The 23,750-nt window shown below is 42.8% G+C and overlaps 1 protein-coding gene across 1 annotated transcript in view; it reads left to right on the top strand.

The window, feature by feature from the left end:
* The window catches only part of LOC126199565 (ankyrin repeat and SAM domain-containing protein 1A-like), a 131,009-nt gene that overhangs the window by 17,177 nt on the left and 90,082 nt on the right, over nucleotides 1–23,750 (top strand). The window contains exon 5 of the mRNA XM_049936487.1: nucleotides 15,465–15,570. Coding sequence (XP_049792444.1) covers nucleotides 15,465–15,570 — 106 coding nt within the window. The remainder of the gene's footprint in view (nucleotides 1–15,464; nucleotides 15,571–23,750) is intronic.

Below are 23,750 nucleotides of genomic sequence, written 5' to 3'. Positions count from 1 at the left end.
TTTATGGATATTGCCCACGGTTTCTTCCTCTGCTACGAGAAATTCAATCACTGCACGTTGTTTCTGACGGATGTCACTTGCAGACGCCATTTTAGAACATTCCTACACCACCGCTCTCTGTCGGAGGAAATTGAAACTTTGCGCACACACGCGGGAAACTTCAAATAACTCGCACCTAAAGTTTCACATTTCTAATATTTTTTATTTCGGAGAAAAAAAATATGGGGCATTATTTACTGGGCAACCCTCGTAAGTTCTACGGGACTGATGACCATAGATGTTGAGTCCCATAGTCCTCAGAGCCATTTGAACCATTTGAGCCAAATATAATTACAAACAGAGAGCTATAGAGGCATCACATGGGCCATACTTAAACTAAGCGCCTTGTTAGAGGTTGCTTTCTATCAGCTGAAGGCTATACCACTTTCCTACTTGGCGTCCCGAGCAAGAATGGCCGAGCGCACTCTAGAGACTTGTTGCAAGCCGCGGGGTGGCGCTAGTCTCCACTCGCGGGTCCAGCGATACTAGTACGGACCGCGGTCGATGACTGCAACCCCTAACAAGTGTGGTATCGAACGTTGATACCACATTATCCATCCAATTGGCCAGTTTCTTCCGTGGGTCATTTTCAAGCATCTGTAATACGTTCAAAAATGCTGACATTAATTTATACATCAGTAGCCTACAAGCTCTCGCATATACATATACTTTATAAGCCAAGTTACGTATTTCAAGCTTCCAGCTTCATTTCGCATTGTAATACATCGATGCTACATGTGGACGGGTATACATCATATTTCTGTTCGTAGTTGGCACAAAAAAACACAATAGTGTACACGATTACGTTCATTAGCCGACACAAACATAAAGTTGCCATAACGTAGTACGAGAGAATAACGAACATAATATGCCAGTCAATTTTGCACCCGCGGGGTAGCCGCACGGTGTAGGACGTCTTGTCACGGTCCGCGCGGCTTCCCCCGTCGGAGGTTCGAGTTCTCGGGCATGGGTGCGTGTGTCGTCCTTAGCGTAAGCCACTTTAAGTTACATTAAGTAGTGTGTAACCTTAGGGACCGATGACCTCAGCGGTTTGGTCCCATAAGACCTTATCACAAATTTCCACAATTTTGCGCCAGTAGCTTGCTTAATGTTATTGACCGTCGACGGATATGATTAGAAACATTTTAGGTCATACCATAACAGCTATGGTATGGCAGCTTCCTGTTTTTGTCGGCTGATGGGCGTTCAAATGGCTCTACGCACTATAGGACTTAACATCTTGAGGTCACCAGTCCCCTAGACTTACAACTACTTAAACATAAATGACCTAAGGACATCACACACATCCATGCCCGAGACAGGATTCTAACCTGCGACCGTAGCAGCAGCGCGGTTCCGGACTGAAGCGCCTAACCGCTCGGTCACAGCTGCCGGCCTGATGGACGTAACCACGTACATTATTGTATTATATTCTGTTGTTTTTGTGCCTCATAAGCACAGAAATACGATGTATTCGTGTCCACATGAACCAACGACGTATTAGTATGTGATATAACGATGGAAGCTTAAACTATGTAAGTAACTTGGGTTACAATGTGTACGTATGTATGAGAGCACGTAGACAATTGATGTATATATCAGCGTCAACATATTTGAACGTATTATAGGTGCTTCAACATGACTCAGTGTGCAAGTTGGGCAATTGCACAGATAATCAAAAGAATACAGTCTACTTGGACTGTGTCTTCATTGTCAAAATATAAATTTGGTGCGATTATAATTTCTCTATTACAGTTTATTCGCGGATCTGTAGCTGATAAAGTTTTTGTTTGGAAAATAGACACTCCAAACCCCACTCTATTAAAAAAAATATGTAGCTTTCATTCCTTGCTAGTACGAGAACGTTCTGTAAAGTAATGCCACCGAATTTTTCCTGTGAAAGCTCCTAAAGCTTTTTAAAGAAAACAGACGTTATTAACATTCTACACCTTTACCTTCATGTCTACACATCCGTAGCCCTCTGCTACTAGAGGGCTCCGAATTGTAGCGTGTAACATGCCAGTGTGTAACATACCTATGTCGGTGCGTGAGAAAAGATTGCTGTTGTCGAGATTCTAACCGTCCACACAAGGAGCACATTCTCCTTCAGTATGACAAACTCATATCACACACAAGTGCAGACACATCTGCAACAAACCGACAGCTTGGGTTCACTGCCATCGATCATCCTCCATACGGTACAGCTTTGCCCCCATCCGATTTTCGTGACAAAACTTAAAGAACGCCTTCGAGGACTACCCTTTGATAATGATGAAGCGGTGCAAGCAGAGGTGAGGTTGTAGCTCCATGACAGAGTCAAACATTCTACAGTGACGGTATCCACAAACTGATCTCTCTTTTGGAGAGATGTGTTTGTCGCCAGGGTGACTATGTCGAGAAATAAATATCTGGACATGAAGAACGAAGACCTAGAATTTTGATACGTTTGTTTTATTTAAAAATCTGTAAGAGTTTTTAGATGAATGTTTGGAGTCATTACTTTCCAGCATGTTCTCATAGTTTGAGGGTCGTTGCCCCATATTCAGCCACTCATTCCTACCAATAGCCAAGCCTGGGAACCATCATCACCACTAAGATTTCTTCAAAATTGGGTTAAGGTCGAGAAAATAATCGCAAAGAATGAAGCATAAATAAAATAAAAACAATGTAGTGACGCAACATCTATTTCGACAAAAAATACGAGGGTGAGTCAAATGAAAACCTTAAATATTTTTGAAATATTATTTATTGTGCAGAAGTGGTACAAAGCTGTATCACTTTTCAAAATAATCTCCCCCACGCTCAATGCAAGTCCTCCAGCGCTTACAAAGTGCATAAATTCCTTTAGAAAAAAATTCTTTTGTTAGTCCGCGCAACCACTCGTGCACCGCGTGGCGTACCCCTTCATCAGAACGGAACTTCTTTCCTCCCATTGCGTCTTTGAGCAGTCCAAACATATGGAAATCACTAGGGGCAAGGTCTGGTGAGTGCGGTGGATGAGAAAGACACTCAAAATGCAGGTCTGTGGTTGTTGGAACTGTTCTACGGGCAGTGTGGGGCCTTGCACTGTCATGTTGAAAAAGGATACATGCTGACAGCAATACAAGTCGCTTTGATTTGATTACTGGCCGCAGATGATTTTTTAGATCTGTGTATGATGCACTGGTGACAGTGGTCCCTCTAGGCATGTAATGCTCCAAAATGACGCCCTTTTCGTCCCAAAAGAGAGTCAGCATAATCTTCCCTGCTGATGGTTCTGTTCGAAACTTCTTTGGTTTTTGTGATGAGGAATGGCGCCATTCCTTGCTCTCTCTCTTCGTTTCCGGTTGTGAAACCAGGTTTCGTCGCCAGTAATGATTCTTGCAAGGAAGCCATCACTTTCTCGTTCAAAGCGCCGAAGAAGTTCTTCACAAGCATCAACACGTCGTTCTCTCATTTCAGGAGTCAGCTGCCGTGGCACCCATCTTGCAGACACTTTGTGAAACTGGAACACATCATGCACAGTGTGGTGTGCTGACCCATGCCTAATCTGTAAACATGCTGCAATGTCATTCAGTGTCACTCGGCGTTTTTTCCTTCACTATGGCTTCAACTGCTGCAATGTTCTCGTTGTGCCTGACATGGACGAGGAGTATCTTCCACTGCAGTCACACCATTTGCGAACTTCCTACTCCATTCGTAGACTTGCTGCTGTGACACACATGCATCACCGTCCTGAACCTCCATTCGTCGATGAATTTCAATAGGTTTCACACCTCCTCTACGAAAAAACTGAATAACAGAACGCTGTTCTTCCCTGGTGCAAGTAGCAAGTGGGGTGGCCATCTTTATACTGATACTGGAACGGTATGTGTGCATTGCACTATGCTGCCACCTACAGGCCATTCTGCAGGCTGTTTGTAGCACACTTACCAACTTACAGGATAACGGCGCGAAATTTCGATTTGTTATTACAAATTTAAGGTTTCACTCACCCTCGTATTTATGAATACACACTACTGGAGAGAAGAGGACCTAAAGTTTCGGCTACCATCGCTAGCACTGACAGTCTCTGATTCGACTTCCAAATAGGAGACGTTTGAGGTACTGTGTCAGCAATTTCAAAAATTTGGGTACCTCTGCAAAGGACGAAGCACGAGCTATCTGAATGTGTCAGATAAGGATGTTCAAGTAAGCCATCGTTGTACCAAAACCAAAAATTCTAGCAACTCTGGCCCTCTTGTGGAACCATACTACAGTTCAGTGCGCACAGTAACGTAATACATGGTTCTTCGTGTATGGAACGAGTTCGGCTACCGTTTAGATGTTCACCGTACTGCAGGAAAGGTCACTCTAGAGACTTATAAACTGTATTTTAAAATTTATTCCAATCCGTTGTGGCGCGTTGGTACTGCAAACTTATTTTGTGATTAATGTCAAAAGACAGTCCTAAGTTGCAGAATGTTTTTTATTAGCTCAGAAAAGACGCATTTCACCCGTGTAGGGCATCATCGGCTTATCTCGCGATGTGGGTCATCATTCGAAGCACAGAGTAAGACCACGTCACAAAACTGTAAACATTGCCCCGGAACAAACTGCAGTGGTTCGATGCGCGCTCGCACAGTGTATGCACAGTATTATTAACCAGTATTTTGATACGTTAATATTTTAGCAGCAGCACAGTCTGAGGACTTGAACCGTAGCGGACGGACTTCACAACTCGCATTGGCCATTGGGAAGCGCAGTATCTAAAACACACACACACACACACACACACACACACACACACACACACAGCGCAAATTGCTTCCCATGTTCCTGCACTGCAAGTTGTCATTGTTTTCCATGTTTGCCTTTTTTCGTCAATTCATCGGGGAACTGCTTATTCCTTATCAGCACACCTAATTTTCAACATGTTTATGTAGCACCACATCTCAAACGCTTCGATTCTCTTCTGTTCTGGCTTTCCTTCAGCCCATGCTTCACAACCATACAGTGCTGTGCTCCAAACGTACACTGTCAGAAATTTCTATCTCAAATTATGGCCTATGTTTCATACCGGTAGACTTCACTTGGATAGGAATACAATCTTCGCCTGTGCTAATCCGCTTTGCATGTCCTCCTCGCTTCGTCAGTCATGGGTTATTTTGCTTTCAAGGTAGCAGAATTCGTTTACTCCGTCTTCATTGTGACTACCAGTTTTCATGTTAAGTTTCTCACTATTCTCATTTCTGCTATTTTTCATTACATGCGTCTTTCTTCGATTTACTCTCAGTCCATATTCCGTGCTAATTAGACTATTCATTCCAATCAACAGATCCGAAATTCTTCTTCACCTTCACTAAGGATAGTGATGAAGTCAGCAAATCTTATCATTGATATCGTTTAACCTTGAATTTTAATCCTACCCTTGACATTTCTTTCATTTCCTTCATCGCTTATTCGATGTAGAGATTCAACAGCATGGGTGAAAGGATGCAGCCCAGTCTTACACTGTTTTTAATCCGAGCAATTCGTTCTTGGTCTTCCATTCTCATTGTTACCTCTTAGTTCTTGTACATACTGTGTATTACCCATTTTTTTCTAATAGTTCACCACAGTTTTTCTGATAATTTCGAAAATCTTGCTACATTTTACGTGGTAATACGTTTTTTCCAGATCGATAAATCCTACATATGTGTCATTATTTTTCTTGCTTCCATTATCAAGTGCAACTTAAGGACTGCCTCTCTGGTGCCTTTACTTTTCCTACAGCCAAACTAATATTATTCTTGTCTGCAACTCGGATGCATGAGGTGTTAAGCTGATTGTGCGATAATTCTCGCACTTACCTACCTTGCGATCTTCGATACATTCGAAGCCGCTATCATATTTTACCAACAGCTAATGGCCAATCGCCTCCCCAGGCACGCGCTCCAATATTACGCGGTTTCTCTGCTGCCCAGCATGCTAGCGGACCGCCAGACTACACTTACTGACCCATGCTTCTTGCATACGGATCCGCTCAATCGTTTTGTCAGTCTCCAAGACAGACCCATCAACCTAGGCGGTTCGGCTGCTCGCTGACCAATTCAGGGACCAAGTACTCCGGGACAAAAACAACAGCGGACAGCTTGCCATCCGTGCGTCCGACGCTGGTCACCAAGTGTTGACCGCCAGCTGCTGCCCACGGTCCCACTGCTGGCTTCAGTTGTGGCTACTCCGCTGTCACACATTAAGACTCCTTCCTCCCGTCCTTCTGCCTTGTGGTCGGCTGCTTTGCTGCCTAGCACGCTCTTTGCCGCCACAGGAAAAAATCACTAGGCCTGGTGCTAAATTTTCATATACAGTAGAAGCTCGCTAATCCGAACACCGCAGATCTGAAATTTCGGATAATCGAAACAAAATCCGGAATACTGGAAACAATAAATAAAAACCTCATTTTTAGTACAAAGAAAGAATTTTATTGTAATGTAGAACTGAACAACTCATTATAGAAACACAATTTATCAAAACCCAAACGCTTATCGCACTGGTAACTACAATACTATATTACAGGTTTATGGAGAGGAAAAATGGCTCTGAGCACTATGGAACTCAACTGCTGAGGTCATCAGTCGCCTAGAACTTAGAACTACTTAAACCTAACTAACCTAAGGACATTACACACATCCATGCCCGAGGCAGGATTCGAACCTGCGACCGTAGCGGTCGCGCGGTTCCAGACTGTAGCGGCTAGAATCGCTCGTCCACTCCAGCCGGCTATGAAGAGGAACTGTAATTTTTACTTAAAGTAATTTGCAAAATCGGTCATCTTCATTTATCGTGAAGAACTGAAGCCGCTTAATAATGCGGTGTTGTGCCAGCATTGCATTAACATCATGTCGGTTGGTGGGCCAATGATGTGCTGTACTATGTAGCGTAATGGCAATATAAGGGCATCTGCAACGTCATAAAGTGACACAATATGTTTAGAGGTGTCTTATCCTTCACTGTCTTCGTCTTCATGGTTGTCATCAGCTTGATTCTGGACTATAGAGAGAACAGATTCAGCACTCATTTCTTGATTACCATTATCATCAACTGCTATTAATTCTTCAAGGCAACGTCTCCCTTCATCTTCGTTCCCCGCGCTTTTTCGTACGAGCTGAAGGATATCATTATTTTCTGAAGCCGGAATGGATGGAGTTTCTTGAAACACAAGACTTGGCCACAGTTTCTTCCACGATGTCTGTCTTAAATGTTTGTTCGAATTGCACCAAGATTCAGTTAGCAGTAGATGACATCCTTTATTATTATGTTTTTTCTTTATTTTTTTATAAGATGGAGCAGTTATAGAAGCATTTTTCTGTAATTGAACTTTACTTTTTGTGACACACCGGTCGCAAGATAGAGTTTACATTTGGTGGAATAAAAAATGCTTTGATGTCTCCATTCACTAGCTGAATTTCTGAAGGATGAGATGAAGCACTGTTAGTCAAAAGTTGGGCTCGAGGTGGCAGTCCATTTTCTGCACCGAATCTTCTATCAGAGGGAACAAGTTGTTTCTCAAAAAATGGTTCAAATGGCTCTGAGCACTATGGGACTTAACTTCTGAGGTCATCAGTCCCCTATACTTAGAACTACTTAAACCTAACTAACCTAAGGACATCACACACATACATGCCCGAGGCAGGATTCGAACATGCGACCGTAGCGGTCGCGCGGTTCCAGACTATAGCGCCTAGAACCACCCGGTCACCCCGGCCGGCAGTTGGTTCTCGAACCACTCACTAAACAGAACTCTGATCATCCAAATTTTACTTTGATTGTTGTAATAAACAAGGAGAGCGTTCATATTCACGTCACTTACAGCTCGTGGCTTCGCAGATTTTCCAGTTACCATGAACGGTAATTTGTTTGTTGCCGCGGCTTTGCTGTAAGCACTAAGGCGTTGCTTATTCATTTTAAAAACTGGAGCAGAAGACTCTTCTTTTCTAAGCAAGACTTTTTGTAGGGAGTGCTTTGAAATTCACTCCAGTTTCCTCAGGTCTATAAAATAGATGTAATGAGTAATTTTTTAATGATATCAAGTCTGCAAACTCGTCTAAGAATGCCTATGCGGCGTCAACATCGGTTCATAATTTTTTCTCCACTTATGTTAACTGTTGTATCCCTGTTTCTTCTTTGACTGGCCTGACCAACCTTTGCTGGCAGTAAATGCTCGGTTACCATTCATAATGTTTTTACTTGCAACGCCTTTTCTTGGATCAACGTACCGCTAACAGGAACGCCTTTTGGTCTTTCCCTCGTAAACCACAAGAAAGTCGCTTCGTCACGGTGGAACTGTGGCTTTGTTCTGTATTGTTTTCGCTAGTTGTGTTGCAGAAGCTTTCAGTTTTCCTCCGAATTTTTCCAGTAACTGATTGTGGCGTTCCCGTCACCAAATTCAAAAGCCAGTTACATAGGACTGTTAAGCCACTTAAGCACTTCCAGTTTTTCTTTTAATGTACAGGAACTATGTTTTCGTTTGGTTGAGGTTGTGCTGTACGGAATGACAACTGTTTTATACGAACAGTGTTAATTTATGAACGAAAAGCATGAACACAGTACTCTGTAAGTTGACCCAATTTATTCTGTATACTGTACGTAGAATATCCGTTAACAGCAGCCTAAAAAATTGTGCTTTTCCACCTCTGAACATGGTAGCAACAATAATGTATGTGATCCGTTATTTAGTTGCATTGTGTTAGAGTATTGGAACCGCGCGACCGCTACGGTCGCAGGTTCGAATCGTGCCTCGGGCATGGATGTGTGCGATGTCCTTAGGTTAGTTAGGTTTAAGTAGTTCTAAGTTCTAGGGGACTGATGACCTCAGAAGTTAAGTCCCGTAGTGCTCAGAGCCATTTGAACCATTTGGTAGAGTACTGTGCGTGGGATTCGCAACATTGGCACTTCCTTATGTCACTACACTGCCACATTTTGACAACGCTAAGCTACGTTAACTTTTTTCTGGTTACACTATTCAGTAGCTTTTTTTCCGGATAACCCGAACATTTCCTAATCTGAACAGACCATACCCCCAATTAGATCGGAATACTGGGTTCTACTGTGTGTTGTGAGAGGTGTTGCGGCTCCACTCTTTTGAGAGATGTACTTTGGCGGAAGATCCTCGGAGACGCCGTAGTGGATTTCGTCAAGCTCGGATTTGGTGTGCTTTATATTATAATTTATGTCCTCTGAACAAATGCTGTTTCAAAACACCAGCACATTGAGGAGCTTTCAAAGAGGTGACCGAAAGGGTACAATCTGTCGCAGTAACATATCAGGTAATGGCTTACCGGCAGTTAAAGGTTTCACGTGATCTATGACAAAAGTACAGAGTCATAATTTATACGTCATCGCTGTGGTGTAGCGGGTAGAGCCGTCGAGTTAAGAAATTGTAAGCTGTGGTTCGCACTTTGCCAAATGCAATTTTTTTTTATTCACCATCGCGTTTCTAAAACATTCTGGGACGGTTCTTGATTATTTAATGGAAGTATGAAAAATCCGATGTTACTGTATATAAGAGCGCTCTGTCAGGAGTGAGTTGGCATTGTCAATAATTTACAAATCAAGTATGAAACGAGAAAATAAATATTCAAAACATGTCGATTATTTGGTAAAACAAACTATCACTCAGAATAATAATAAAAAGAGAAACATAGAAAACACTGACACATGTGAAAAAGGATTAAAAGGTGACTTAATTGTCTATAAAGAATACAAAAATATACAAGCTAGTCATTTAGGAGACTTCTTCTCAGAACAAGACTGTCTTCAAATGAAGTATGCAGATGAAGTATATTCTGGTCTAGTACCGGAACGTTCCTGCTGGTGTTTTTATCATTTTTTGAGTTACTTTGGAGTGCAAAGGAGAACGTTTACTCTTCTGGTAGTGAATTGTAATTTTTCGCGTAAATTAGAACATACTCAACACAACCAGCATTCTTATTTACCATTGGATGAGCTTCTCGTTAGGTAATTTTCGTAATGCATACTGATATGTAAATAATGAATATGAACTTGGCAGGTTATCACTTCAAAGAAAGACAAAACAACAATTGTTTCCAAAATTGCAACGACTCCACCATCTGAATGTATAATGAGTTGCTGTTTTAATTCGCCAGCTAGCATGGCTACCGTAGTCACGACGATACCTTGACAACAGAAACATATATAGATGTGTTCGTCGAAGCCAAAGTACGTCTTTGAAAGGAGAGGTGTCACAGTACATTTTGTAACGTGTATGTTCTGCGACGTATATGTAAATAAAGGCACATCGTGCCGTCTCCCGAGCGGGGCACGACTTTCACTGTGTCAAGTGCCACAAAATCTCAGCCTATGAACTTTAGAACTTCCTCTTTCCATATGTGTGTAGATTACTTGCATCCAATCCATAATTCATGAAACAAAAATTAATTGAACAGAATCCATCTTTTCGAATAACAAGACGCCCGGCGTGGCCGAGCGGTTCTAGGCGCTTCAGTCTGGAACCGCGCGACCGCTACGGTCGCAGGTTCGAATCCTGCCTCGGGCATGGATGTGTGTGATGTCCTGAGGTGAGTTAGGTTTAAGTAGTTCTAAGTTCTATGGGACTGATGACCTCAGATGTTAAGTCCCATAGTGCTCAGAGCCATTTGAACCAACTGAATAGCAGTTTGTGAAAGAAAATGGATAGTCTTCGGGACACATCATTTAAGAACTCAGAATTACTTGGTATCGGCACAAAGTGTACCTAGACTATGCGGACCAACTACGGCCGCCCGTTTAGCGTTTCCCGAGGAGCAAACTGAGAATAGGAATCCTTGTTCAGAAGCCTCATCCAACGGCGATGAAGAGCACCGACTTCATGCCAACGCCTGCCACTAGGCAACCTCTCCGGCAGCAAATGTATGCACGCAGACCGAGCGCGACTCGGACTTGCAATGGGCCTGACAAAATTTGTTAGCTGGCGTTAACCGCTTCCACACCAGCCGCTTCTGTAGCCCACATTCCTATAAAGTGCGATGCAACACTATAAGGCTGCCGTTATTATATATATGCCGTGATATGGCGTGGAATATTTATATGTACTTGATGTTGGCAAAACGCCGAAATTGCAATAGCAGAATAAAAATTTCTACATTCACGTAAGGAAAATGTTCGTGAAACAACTTCCTTTGCTACTCCTAGTGAGCCTTCAGGGCAATGACTATGCTTCTTTTGGCACATCCGAGTGGTATAGTTACTTGCACATTCAGCATTATTTTCGTTTCATGCTAGAAAATCAGTTGCTAGGCTTGAGAGATTGCTAACTATTCCGTGCAGTCTCATTTGATTTGCTAATTCGTCACAAGTCGTTTTGTCCAACTGAGAAGCAAGAATGAACTTCAGTAGCTAAAGAATTCTTCCCCTAAAATCTCATCTTCTCTGTGAGAGGTTTGGTGCATTCTTCTCTAGTTTTTATTTGCAGTTGATGTTTAGTTGTTCTGCAAATAGATGACTATCAATATTTTCAGTTTTGTTCTGTTCTGTACAAATGACTGTGTGAGTCATATTTCCAGAGAACTGTTGATTGATTGAGAGAAAAAGGTTACGAAATGTTTTAGACAGTGTGTAACTGTTGATTCATTTAATGGGAAGATAAAATTTCAATCGACTTTTATTGAAAGCTGTAGAGACTATGACAGGATTCGTGAGATTCCGTAGATTCCCCCTGTGCCGTCTGGGCTGGAAGTTTTTCTTAATACGGGCCACCGATTAAAAAGCTTCGTATTTATTAATGGAAACGTAAAAGAGAACAGAGTTCAACTGCAAAATAATAAAAAAATCTTATAGCTTTAGCTATGTCATTAGAAATACTTTATTGTCCGCCACATACAGATGATAGATCAGTTCACCAAAACTCAATTAACATATCTAGGTTGGCAGAAGTCACTGCTGCTCCTATTATGTTCTTCAAGGGGAAGAAAACACTTTTCTTCACACATGCCCACACGAAAAATATCAAAATATTATGGGGGCATGTCTGGAGATCTTGGAGGCCAAGAATGTAGGTCAGTGTCCCACATCTCGTGCACCCTGCCCAGCTTGAGGCAGCGTATCACTGAGGGGAACTATCGTAAAGTTTTGTGCTAGTGTGGTGGAGCCCCATCCTGCCGGGATGTGAAGTCATTAGAGTCCTAACCAAGTTGTCGCTAAAGCTATGTCAGCAGCATACGAAATAATCTTGATCGCGTTGAGCACCGCAGGTGACACTCATATTACGGCCAATGTTAACAATGCATACGACTATCAGACCATTTCTGTCATAGCTTTAGCACAACGCGGCAATCTGAAGTTGTTCTTTGAATGAAACAGGTCGTAACAGGCTAAATGTCTAATAATACAGCTAAGGTGGTTTTCATTAGACACTGACTTTCGAAGATCATTCCAGTCACTTTTTGCTGAAAAACGTACAGGGTATATAACTTTGCTTCCGCCTTTTGCCGATGGGTGGCGGCAACAGTACGTAGCGATCGAAAGAAACAGCTAAAAGACGTCAGGAAGTTTGAGGGTGGTGTTACTGTTTCGTTTCAATATGAAGAAAACAACGGATGAGTCTCATCGAATGCTCTGAAGTACGTATTAGTGAAAGAACGTGTTGTGAGTGGTTTCAACGCTTCAAGAACGGTGATTTTAACGTCGTAGACCGGCATAGTGGTGGAAGAGAGAATGTTTTCAAAGATGCAGAATTGGAGACATTGCTGAGTGAAAATTCGCTTCAAACTCAAGAAGAATTGGCACGATTAGTGGGAGCGACACAACAAGCCATTTCAAAACGTCTCAAGGCGATGGGCATGATTCAGAAAGAAGGAACTTGGGTCCCGTGTGAACTGAAACCAAGAGACGTTGAACGGCGTTTGTGTGTTTGTGAACAGTTGTTTCAGAGGCAAAAACGGAAGGGATTTCTGCATCGCATTGTGACCGGGGACAAAAAATGGGTTCATTACGATAAGCCTAAAGTCAAATAATCATGGATATATCCCGGCCATACTTCCACGTTTACGGCCAAACCGAATATTCACGGCTCCAAGATCATGCTCTGCATTGGGTGTACTATGAGGTGTAAAACCAAGTGAAACAATCACAGGTGCTCGTTATCGAACGCAATTAATGCGTTTGAGCAGAGCATTAAAAGACAAAAGGCTGCAATACAGCGAGAGGAACGATAACGTGATTTTGCAGCACGACAACGCTTGACCCCACGTTGTAAAAGAGGTCAAAATGTACTTGGAAACATTAAAATGGGAAGTCCTGCCCCACACGCCGTATTCTCCAGACATTGCTCCCTCTATCACCTTTTTCGATCAATGGCGCATGGCCTGGCTGACAAACACTTCCGAGCTCACGAAGAAGTCACAAATTGGATCGATTTGTGGATCGTTTCAAAAGATGAACAATTTTTTCGACGTGGAATTCGTACACTGCCCGGAAGATGGGAGAATGTAGTGGCCAGCGAAGGAAAATGCTTCGAATGATACATATGTAACCAATTTGTTTCATTAAAGCCTCAAATGTTGGGCAGAAAACGGCGAAAGAAAAGTTGTACACCTTGTAGTAACCATAAACGTTTTCATAAGAAATGGCACAAAAAATGTTCATTTGGGCGAGTCTATTTCATGTTCAATAATTGCATGAGGGTTCCGAAGTCCGCATATGCGAACGTTTTGTCGATTCACTTTAACGCTTATGTGAAATGTAGCTTCATTGCTGAAAACTAACCATGATAAAAACCTGTCGTCTTCCAAGTCTTTCAGCAGAGTTTCGTTGGAGTCACCAACTCGAAATTGCACTAATGTAATCTGAATGGTTTATAGACAAAACGTCGCCACAAATTTTTTCCCTTTTTTTTGGGGGGGGGGGGGGCTGGCAGCAGTGAAATATGCCGCTCTGCAGCCTACAAAAAAGTTAAAAACAGAATTAGGAGATATAAAAATAAAAACAGGCGATAAAACGGTGACTGGTTAAAACTGGAACAAGGCGAAAGGTTGCGAAGAGAATATAAAAACAAAGGGTCAGTGATGCTGATTAAAACACATAGTAAATAGACAGGCACAATTATAAAACACAGCGACAGTCTGGTACCTGTTCACAACAGTTTTAAAACACACCTAGTGGCAGTATGGTGTCCGTTAACAACACTGATAGGGTATGCACAACACTAGACACGCACTTAAAACAGCACTATAGAGGAGACACGGCGGCAGATTGGGGGGGGGGGGGGGACTCGGACCCATGAGAGGAAAAAAGGGGACAGGAGAGGAAAGGAAAAAAGTGGGGAGTCGGTGGAGGTAGAGGACACAGGAAAAGGGGGGCAAGGCGGACGCGAGATGGAGTGGGGAGGGCAGTGGAGGGGAAAGAAAAAGGACCTGGGGGGAGAGAATGGAGTCAAGGAGTGGGTAGGTGGAGAAGAAAAACTAGGATGGAAGGGGAGGAGAAGGAAAATGACAGAGGGAGGGTAGGGGGAGGTGAGGATAATAGTTGATAGAAGGGATAAATGGAGGGAGAGAGGACATTATCCAGGAGGGGGAGTTGATGGAAGCCACCTCAGGAAAGGAGGTGAACTGTGTACAGGTGGAGGGTAGGGGGAATATAACAGTGAAAGGGCGGCGGTTAGAGAGGAGAGGAGCAACCCGAGGACGAGTGGATCAAGTCGGGGGAGGGGGGGGGGTGTAGAGGACTTGGACATGTTCGAGGAAAAGGGGCAGATGAGGGAGAGGAATCAGGTCATAGAGGTTCCACATGGGGGACAGGAGGCTTATACGGAAGGCGAGGCGGATTGCATGGCGCTCGAGGATCTGGAGGGACTTATAGAATTTGGGGGGGGGGGGGGGCGGACATCCAGGCGGGACTGGCATAACAGAGGGTGGGACGGATTAAGGATTTGTCGCCACAGGACTCGCAAGACAGTTATTATTTCCACTACATCAGAACTGCAGGGTCGACCTGTATTCCTACCTTTGCATAAACATTCTTTCTCTTCAAATTGGCGATACCAACGACGAAAGCTTTTTGGTAAAGGCGGATCTGTCCTAAAACGCTAACGAATCTTACGTCGGACAGTAATCACTGACTCACTCTTGCTAAACTGTAGTACACAAAACGCATTCTGTTGAGTGGACGCCATCCTGATTCAGTCTGAGTAAATAGACGTATGAACTGGCACCTATCGGCGATTCTTTGAAACTCTAAACGACATCCAGTCATTCACCACACATTTCCTCGCCGGCATGACCCAAGTTCTGTAAGTATTAGACTCGAAAATAAGGTCATTCTTTTTTATATACACGATATTTTTCTTTCTCGCTTTTCTATACTAATATGGAATAGTATTAATGTATTAGCTGCCGTTAACGACTCAAAGATGATAGAGTGGAAAGATGAGAGCGCGTGCGCCGTCTGTGGTGGGTTGCAGGCCTGCACAGCCCGGGCGGCGTGCAGACGCCGGTCGGCGAGTGGCTGGCCTCGCTGGGGTTGGCCGGCTACGAGCCCATGTTCCTGTCCAGCGGCTACGACGACATCGACTTCATCGTGAGTACCGCGGCTGACTGTCGGCACGCATGCGCCTCATTCCATAAAATACTACATTCTTAACGTTAGGACAAACCTCAGATTGCTGCAACTGTTAAAATGTTTCTCACAGTTCTCACACTTAATACTCCCAAGGCCGACATGACATCAGCAGTGCATATAAGGTTACAAGTTGCGCTGTTTACAGCTATACACTACTTGGAACTGAGAGAAACATTACTGAGACCGATCGGGAAAAAATTCTGACACTATCCCCAATAGCATACATACCGCAGCAACAAAAAAGCATTTTATTTGTCCATTTATTTATGCATTTAGTTCACCAGACAACAAACTGGATTTTGTGCCCTCTTTTAAACCTATGTAGATATACTCAGTGAATTAAATTTACGGTATGCGTTAAATACACTGAAGAACCAAAGAAACTGATACGCCTGCCTAATATCGTGTAGACCCCAGCGATCACGCAGAAGTGCCGCAACACGAAGTGGCATGGACTCGGCTAATGTCTGAAGTTGTGCTGGAGAGAACTGACATCATGAATACTGCAGGGCTGTTCATAAATCCGCAAGAGTGCGAGGGGTGGAGATCTCTTCTGAATAGCTCGCTGCAAGGCATTTCACATATGCTCAATAATGTTCATGTCTGGGAGGGGGAGGGGGGGGGGTTGGTTGGTGGCCAGCGGAAGTGTTTAAACTCAGAAGAGTGTTCCTGGAGCCACTCTGTAGCAATTCTGGACGTGTGGGGTGTCGCATTGTCCTGCTGGAATTCCCCAAGTCTATCGGAGTGCACAATGGACATGAATGGATACAATTGATCAGCTTACGTACGAGTCACCTGTCAGAGTGGTATCTAGACGCATCAAGAATCCCACATAACTCCAACGGCACACGCCCCACACCATTACAGAGCCTTCAGCAGTTTGATCAGTCCTCTGCTGACATGCAGGGTCCAACCCCACAAAAGGAAAAAAAAAAAATAAAATAAAATAATAATGAGTGTCATGAAATATTTTGTGTAATGTAATATCTTGTATAGACACCTTTTATTAACCTGACACGTTCCACATCATTACGAAGTGTCGTATTCATGATCTATGGAACAAGTACTAATATAATCCCATACCCGTAAACGACCATCCGCTCGATACGATTTGAAACGAGACTCGTCCGACCAGGCAGCATGTTTCCAGTCATTAACAGTCCAGTGTCGGTGTTGATGGGCGCAAGTGGGGCGTAAAGCTTTGTATCGTGCAGTCATCAACGGTACACGAGTGAGCCTTCGGATCCGAGTGCTCATATCGGTGTTGTTCATCTACATCTACATCTACATTTATACTCCGCAAGCCACCCAACGGTGTGTGGCGGAGGGCACTTTACCTGCCACTGTCATTACCTCCCTTTCCTGTTCCAGTCGCGTATGGTTCGCGGGAAGAACGACTGTCTGAAAGCCTCCGTGCGCGCTCTAATTTCTCTAATTTTACATTCGTGATCTCCTCGGGAGGTATAAGTAGGGGGAAGCAATATATTCGATACCTCATCCAGAAACGCACCCTCTCGAAACCTGGACAGCAAGCTACACCGCGATGCAGAGCGCCTCTCTTGCAGAGTCTGCCACTTGAGTTTATTAAACATCTCCGTAACGCTATCACGGTTACCAAATAACCCTGTGACGAAACGCGCCGCTCTTCTTTGGATCTTCTCTATCTCCTCCGTCAACCCGATCTGGTACGGATCCCACACTGATGAGCAGTACTCAAGTATAGGTCGAACGAGTGTTTTGTAAGCCACCTCTTTTGTTGATGGACTACATTTTCTAAGCACTCTCCCAATGAATCTCAACCTGGTACCCGCCTTACCAACAATTAATTTTATATGATCATTCCACTTCAAATCGTTCCGCACGCATACTCCCAGATATTTTACAGAAGTAACTGCTACCAGTGTTTGTTCCGCTATCATATAGTCATACAATAAAGGATCCTTCTTTCTATGTATTCGCAATACATTACATTTGTCTATGTGAAGGGACAGTTGCCACTCCCTGCACCAAGTGCCTATCCGCTGCAGATCTTCCTGCATTTCGCTACAATTTTCTAACGCTGCAACTTCTCTGTCTACTACAGCATCATCCGCGAAAAGCCGCATGGAACTTCCGACACTATCTACTAGGTCATTTCGAAGTGTAATCTTTAAATCTGTAAATGGCTCGCACGCTGACACTTGTTGATGGCTCTGCATTGAAATCTACAGCAATTTGCACTTGTGTCACGTTGGACGATTCTCTTCAGTCGTCTTTGGTCCCGTTCTTACGATGTCGGAGGTGTGATGTTTTACCGGGTTCCTGATACGTAGATTCGCTGAAATTGTTGCACGGGAAAATTTACACTGCATCTCTACATCGGAGTTGCTATGTCCCACGGATCGTGCGTCGACTATAACACCACGTTCAAACTCACTTAAATCTTGATAACTTGCCATTGGTAGCAGCAGTAACCGATGTAACAAGTGCGCCAGACACTTGTTGTGCAGCTGCAGCGCCGTATTCTGCCTGTTTCCATATCTCTGTATTTGAATACGCATACCTATATCAGTTTCTTTGGAGCTTCACTGTATGTCAGTACATAATAATAATAATAATAATAATAATAATAACTGATGATGGTCGAAGTAGAGAGGATATAAAATGAAGACTGGCAATGACAAGGAACGCGTTTCTGAAGAAGAGAAATTTGTTAACATCTAGTATTGATTTAAGTGTCAGGATGTCGTTTCTGAAAGTATTTGTATGGAGTGTAGCCATGTGTGGAAGTGAAGCATGGACGATAAATAGTTTAGACAAGAAGAGAATAGAAGCTTTCGAAATGTGGTTCTACAGAAGAATGCTGAAGATTAGATGGGTAGATCACATAACTAATGATGAGGTATTGAATAGAATTGGGGAGAAGAGAAGTTTGTGGCACAACTTGACTAGAAGAAGGGATCGGTTGGTAGGACATGTTCTGAGGCATCAAGGGATCACAAATTTAGTACTGTAGGGCAGCGTGGAGGGTAAAAATCGTAGAGGGAGACCAAGAGATGAATACACAAAGCAGATTCAGAAGGATGTTGGCTGCAGTAGGTACTGGGAGATGAAGAAGCTTGCACAGGATAGAGTAACATGGAGAGCTGCATCAAACCAGTCTCAGGACTGAAGACCACAACAACAACAACAATAATAATAATAATGTTGTACACCAGACAGATGAAATATTGTGAATTTTAATCGACGTCTCAGTCACGAATGAGTGGAAGTTGAAACATAAGGCGGCTCAGACGAAATTAAAGTATAAGAACGTGTGCTTGGAGGTCTGTCGGATGTGGAATGTCTATAATCCCATAAAAAAACTGCAAGAATCTGTAACGTTCGAAACCTACCATATCTTGCGTAAAGTATTGTAAAATCCCTTAAGTCACCACGCCTACCAGGAAGCTTAAAGTAACCTTGAGTAAATTTGACACTATCAAACAGTGTAATCTCTATTGCGAGAATAACAACAAAGATTGGTAATGGTATTTCAGTGTAATTAGCACTGTATTGCATAGTTTTTTCGTTGCGTTTTCATCAAATGGGACTCCGTTTTCAAACGTTCCTTTTCAAAGGAAAATCCAACAGCAAAGATAAGTAATATTCTTATTAGTGTCAGTGGCGTTGAGAAACAGATGAAAATCGTTAAAGCTGAACAAAGCTGCATGACCTGAAGGAATCTCTATCAGATTCTGCACTAAATTTGTGGATTAGTTAGTCCCTGTTTCAACGATAGTATACCGTCGATCCCTTGAATAAAAACCATGCTCAGTAGCTGGAAGAACTCCACACTAGTTTACAAGAAGGGTAGTGGAAGTTATCCACAAAACTACCATCCAATAACCTTGACATCCAGTTTGTGTAGAATCTTAGAACATAGTTTGAGCTCAAACATAATGCGATATCTGGAACAGAATGACCTTCTCCATGCCAAGAAGCATGGATTTTGAAAATATTGACCATGTGAAACTCAACTCGCACTCTTCTCCTGTCGCATAATATAAACCACAGATCAAGGCAGACAGGTCGATGCAGTATTTCTCGATTTGGAGCGTCTGACTCAATACAACACCTACGCTTATTATCCAAAGTACTGTCGTATGGGATATCAAACGAAATTTGTAACTGGGTTGAGGATTGGTTGGTAGGAAGGAAGCATCACGTTATCTTAGATGGAGAGATACATACATAAATGTCTTCAGGGGTGCCCCAGCAAAATGTGTTGAAACCATTGGTGTTAATGTTTTATGTTAATGACGTTGTAGAAAATAGTAATAGTAACCGCAGACTTTTTTCGGATGATACAATTTATGTAATCTGTATCTGTAAAAAACTGCAGTAGCATACAATCGGATTTTAATCACTTAGCAAGAGGGGAAAGGAAAATTTTTGAGCCAGGTTCGTCTCACGTGTGTAGCAAGATCACGCAGGCGGCTCACCAGCATTATATCGGCCGAACTGTTTATGCATGGTATTCCAAATGAGCCGGTATTTCATCCAGCTGCCTTATGCCACTGTAGGTTTCATAATGCCTTCGTCAGCTATTCTATCATCGCCTATCGTGAATGCCTATTGACGAACAAACGACGATATTCTTCATCAGATTGTCATTTCACGTCCATCATTTACGCTATTTAAAGCTACACTATCTGATCAACAGCTCCGGACACCTATTGTTGCTCATTAATACGGCGCTTGAACTCTGCTGGGGACACTTTCAGTGAACTGTCTGTGGAGAAAGGGCAAGACACGAAACCAAAAAAGATAGTAATACTGGACGCTGTACCCGAGAGCGAAGTCGACATTCTGACTCGTCCCATTCTGTTCTTTTGTGTTCAGGTCGGAACTCTGGCAGGTCAGTCCATTTCAGGAATGTTAGTGTCCCAGACTGTTGTCTCAAAGATGCTGATTTAAGGTAGGGTGTATTGTCATGCTAATACAATCATCTCTCTGAACTGCTCCTCTTCTGCACGCAATAAAAAATACTGTAAAATGTGTTAGTGTTCTCTTAAGCGCCATTAGGGAACCACACCCTAACCACGAAATACACCCCAATACCGTTAACGCTTGTTCCACCAAAAATGGTTCAAATGGCTCTGAGCACTATAGGACTTAACATCTGAGGTCATCAGTCCCCTACACGTAGAACTACTTAAACCTAACTAATCCAAGGACATCACATTCATCCATGCCCGAGGTAGGATTCGAATCTGCGACCGTGGCAGCAGCGCGGTTCCGGACTGAAGCGCCTAGAACCTCTAGGTCACAAGGCCGGCTTCTTCTTCCACCATACTTCGCTGTTGCAGGTAAGGCTCTCGAGGCATTCACCAAACTAGGACAGATGATAAAATATCTCTGTATCGATATTTTCCGCCCCAATATATCGATACATCAGTATCAAAATATCAATACCGAGTACCGTTATTTTCATTTTGTATTATTTTTTCACAATTTTCGGTACATATTTGAAGTTGTTCATCTGTAATTTATATATTATATGTGAAGGTGTCTTACTACTTTTCCAGCTTTCATCACGTCCAGTCTTTCTCTCTGACTATATGAAGCAAGTATGTTGTTCTTGTTGTAGTCTTCAGTCCAGAGACTGGTTGATGCTGCATACTCTATCGTATGCAAGGTTCTTCATCTCCCAGTACCTACTGAAACCTACATCCTTCTGAATCTGCTTTGTGTGTTCATGTCTTGGTCTCCCTCTACGAGTTTTACCCACCACTTTGCCCTCCAATACTAAATTGGTGATCCCTTGATGCCTCAGAACATGTCCTACCAACCGATCCCTTCTTCTAGTCAAGTTGTGCCACGAACTCCTCTTCTCCCTAATTCTATTACCTCCTCATTAGTTACATGATGTACCCATCTAATGTCCAGCATTCTTCTGGAGCACCACAATTCGAAAACTTCTATTCTCTTCTTGTCCAAACTATTTATCGTCCATGTTTCATTTCCATACATGGCTACACTCCATACAAATAATTTCAGAAACGATTTCCTGAGGTAAGTATATATGGCACGAAAGAAGAAGCACTGAGGTTGGGGGAGGGGGGGGGGGGGCGGTACGAATGGAATAACAAGGTTTCGGATGTGAAGAAACAACACACCAGTTGCGTTAAAAAAAATTTTTATACAACTAGTGGCAATTTTTTCGTTTTTTAACGCAACTGGTTTCTTCACATCGGCATTCTTCAAAAACAGAAGCTGAAAATGATGAACAAAAATTTAAATGAAAAGATTGGTCTTTCCGATGGACGGAAACGTGTCAAGGGAAATGCTGACGCAAACGGCGCTACCAACGGAAACTGCAACGTTTAGCACCACCACATAATTTTGACACTACAACTGCTAGGTCGCTGCCGTTGTCAAAAAAAAAAAAAAAAAAAAAAAAAAAAAAAAAAAAAACAGTGAAGTGTACATGAAGTGCTCTGGACAAATCTGATAGGTGACGAAACCGAACGACGGACCCATTCGACACCTGTTTTGTGTCACTTACATGCAGTGTTACCATCGTTGCAAAGTGGCTATCGCCAAGCGTGAACGTGCGTCGTCTACTTTCAATTCTTGCACTAAGGGGGGTAGGCAGCCGGCTAACTTGTTAATATACAGACTAACTAATAATAAATCGATACTTGAATGTACAGCTCTAAAACTGGCAGTATATTTACAATGTGCAGCCGATATTTTTATAGGCAGATACGTCGATATTTTTTCCGTCGATTCATCGATATTTTTCCTGGTATAACGAAAGCCAATAATGGCATTTTTAAAAATATCGTTATATCGGATTCATGATATTTTTAAAAATATCATCAGTCGTACGACGTGATTCCTCACTCATCCCAGTCATCGTCTACTCTGATAAACTGCGGCACACAGTAACTGAAAGTCTCTTTTTAAAGACACAAACACTAACGAAAATATTCGACGTCGGATTCCTTTGCAGGCTGTGCCGCACTCTTTCTTTAGATGTCCTCATGGCATCAGCGATTTCGGTGGTGGTGGTGGTTAGTGTTTAACGTCCCGTCGACAACGAGGTCATTAGAGACGGAGCGCAAGCTCGGGTTAGGGAAGGATTGGGAAGGAAATCGGCCGTGCCCTTTCAAAGGAACCATCCCGGCATTTGCCTGAAACGAGTTAGGGAAATCACGGAAAACCTAAATCAGGATGGCCGGAGACGGGATTGAACCGTCGTCCTCCCGAATGCGAGTCCAGTGTGCTAACCACTGCGCCACCTCGCTCGGTTCAGCGATTTCGCAAGTCTTTCATGTGAGCTATCATCATAAGAAGTATGGCCACATTTTGATTCAGACACACATTTGTTAACTGCGGAATATGAGAAACTAGAATTTTAATAAACCTTTACTAACTTCGCATCGATTCCTGTGACGCCTATACTGAAGAAAACCATATTCCATTTTAATATTAAGATAAAACAGAAACAGGTCACCTACTATTTATGTGGCTCTTTTATCTGAATACTAATCGCAATTGTCGCTGCGTCGTCTTGGATATCAGCGCCGTTTCTCCGCTAGGCAGAGAATTTATCTCCTTGCCCTAACACATTTCGTGTCTCGCTATCACGACCAGTACTTGGATTTGACGTCTAAAGTTCCACAGTAGCTCATGACGTACGTCACGGTACGTAAACTGGCTGTCTAGGTAAGGTAGTAGAATGATAAACTGTTCCTACCCAGTTTTTTCATTTGTAACCTCTCTTTAGAGAGTGGTTATACAGAAACGAGTATTAGATTAAATTCTGTAATACGAAATGACCTAAGAGCCAAAAAACGGTAGTAGTATTTCGAAGTAATAGATAGTTAAAAATTTTCAAAGAGTAGAAATTCGAAACAGAGTAACGCAAAGTAGTACAAAGGGAATCCAAGGAAGACTTAACAGAGCTGCGTTTTGTTTTGAATGTAATATATAAACCAATGCGTAGCATTGTTAGGTCTCTTGAGTTTTTGTTTTCAGCGGTGGCGAGTGTGTTCGCATTTCCATGGTAGTCGGAATTTTGGAATTAGAAGCCTAATTAAATTGCATTCTTAGAACTGGATTAGACATTGGAGTGGTGGAGAACAGATTATTTTGGGATAAATTCAGAG

This window comes from Schistocerca nitens, chromosome 8 (assembly GCF_023898315.1).
Source record: "Schistocerca nitens isolate TAMUIC-IGC-003100 chromosome 8, iqSchNite1.1, whole genome shotgun sequence".
In the NCBI taxonomy this organism is placed as follows: domain Eukaryota; kingdom Metazoa; phylum Arthropoda; class Insecta; order Orthoptera; family Acrididae; genus Schistocerca; species Schistocerca nitens.
The sequence above is the reverse complement of the archived record's forward strand: the minus strand, read 5'-3'. Positions and strand labels throughout refer to the sequence as shown.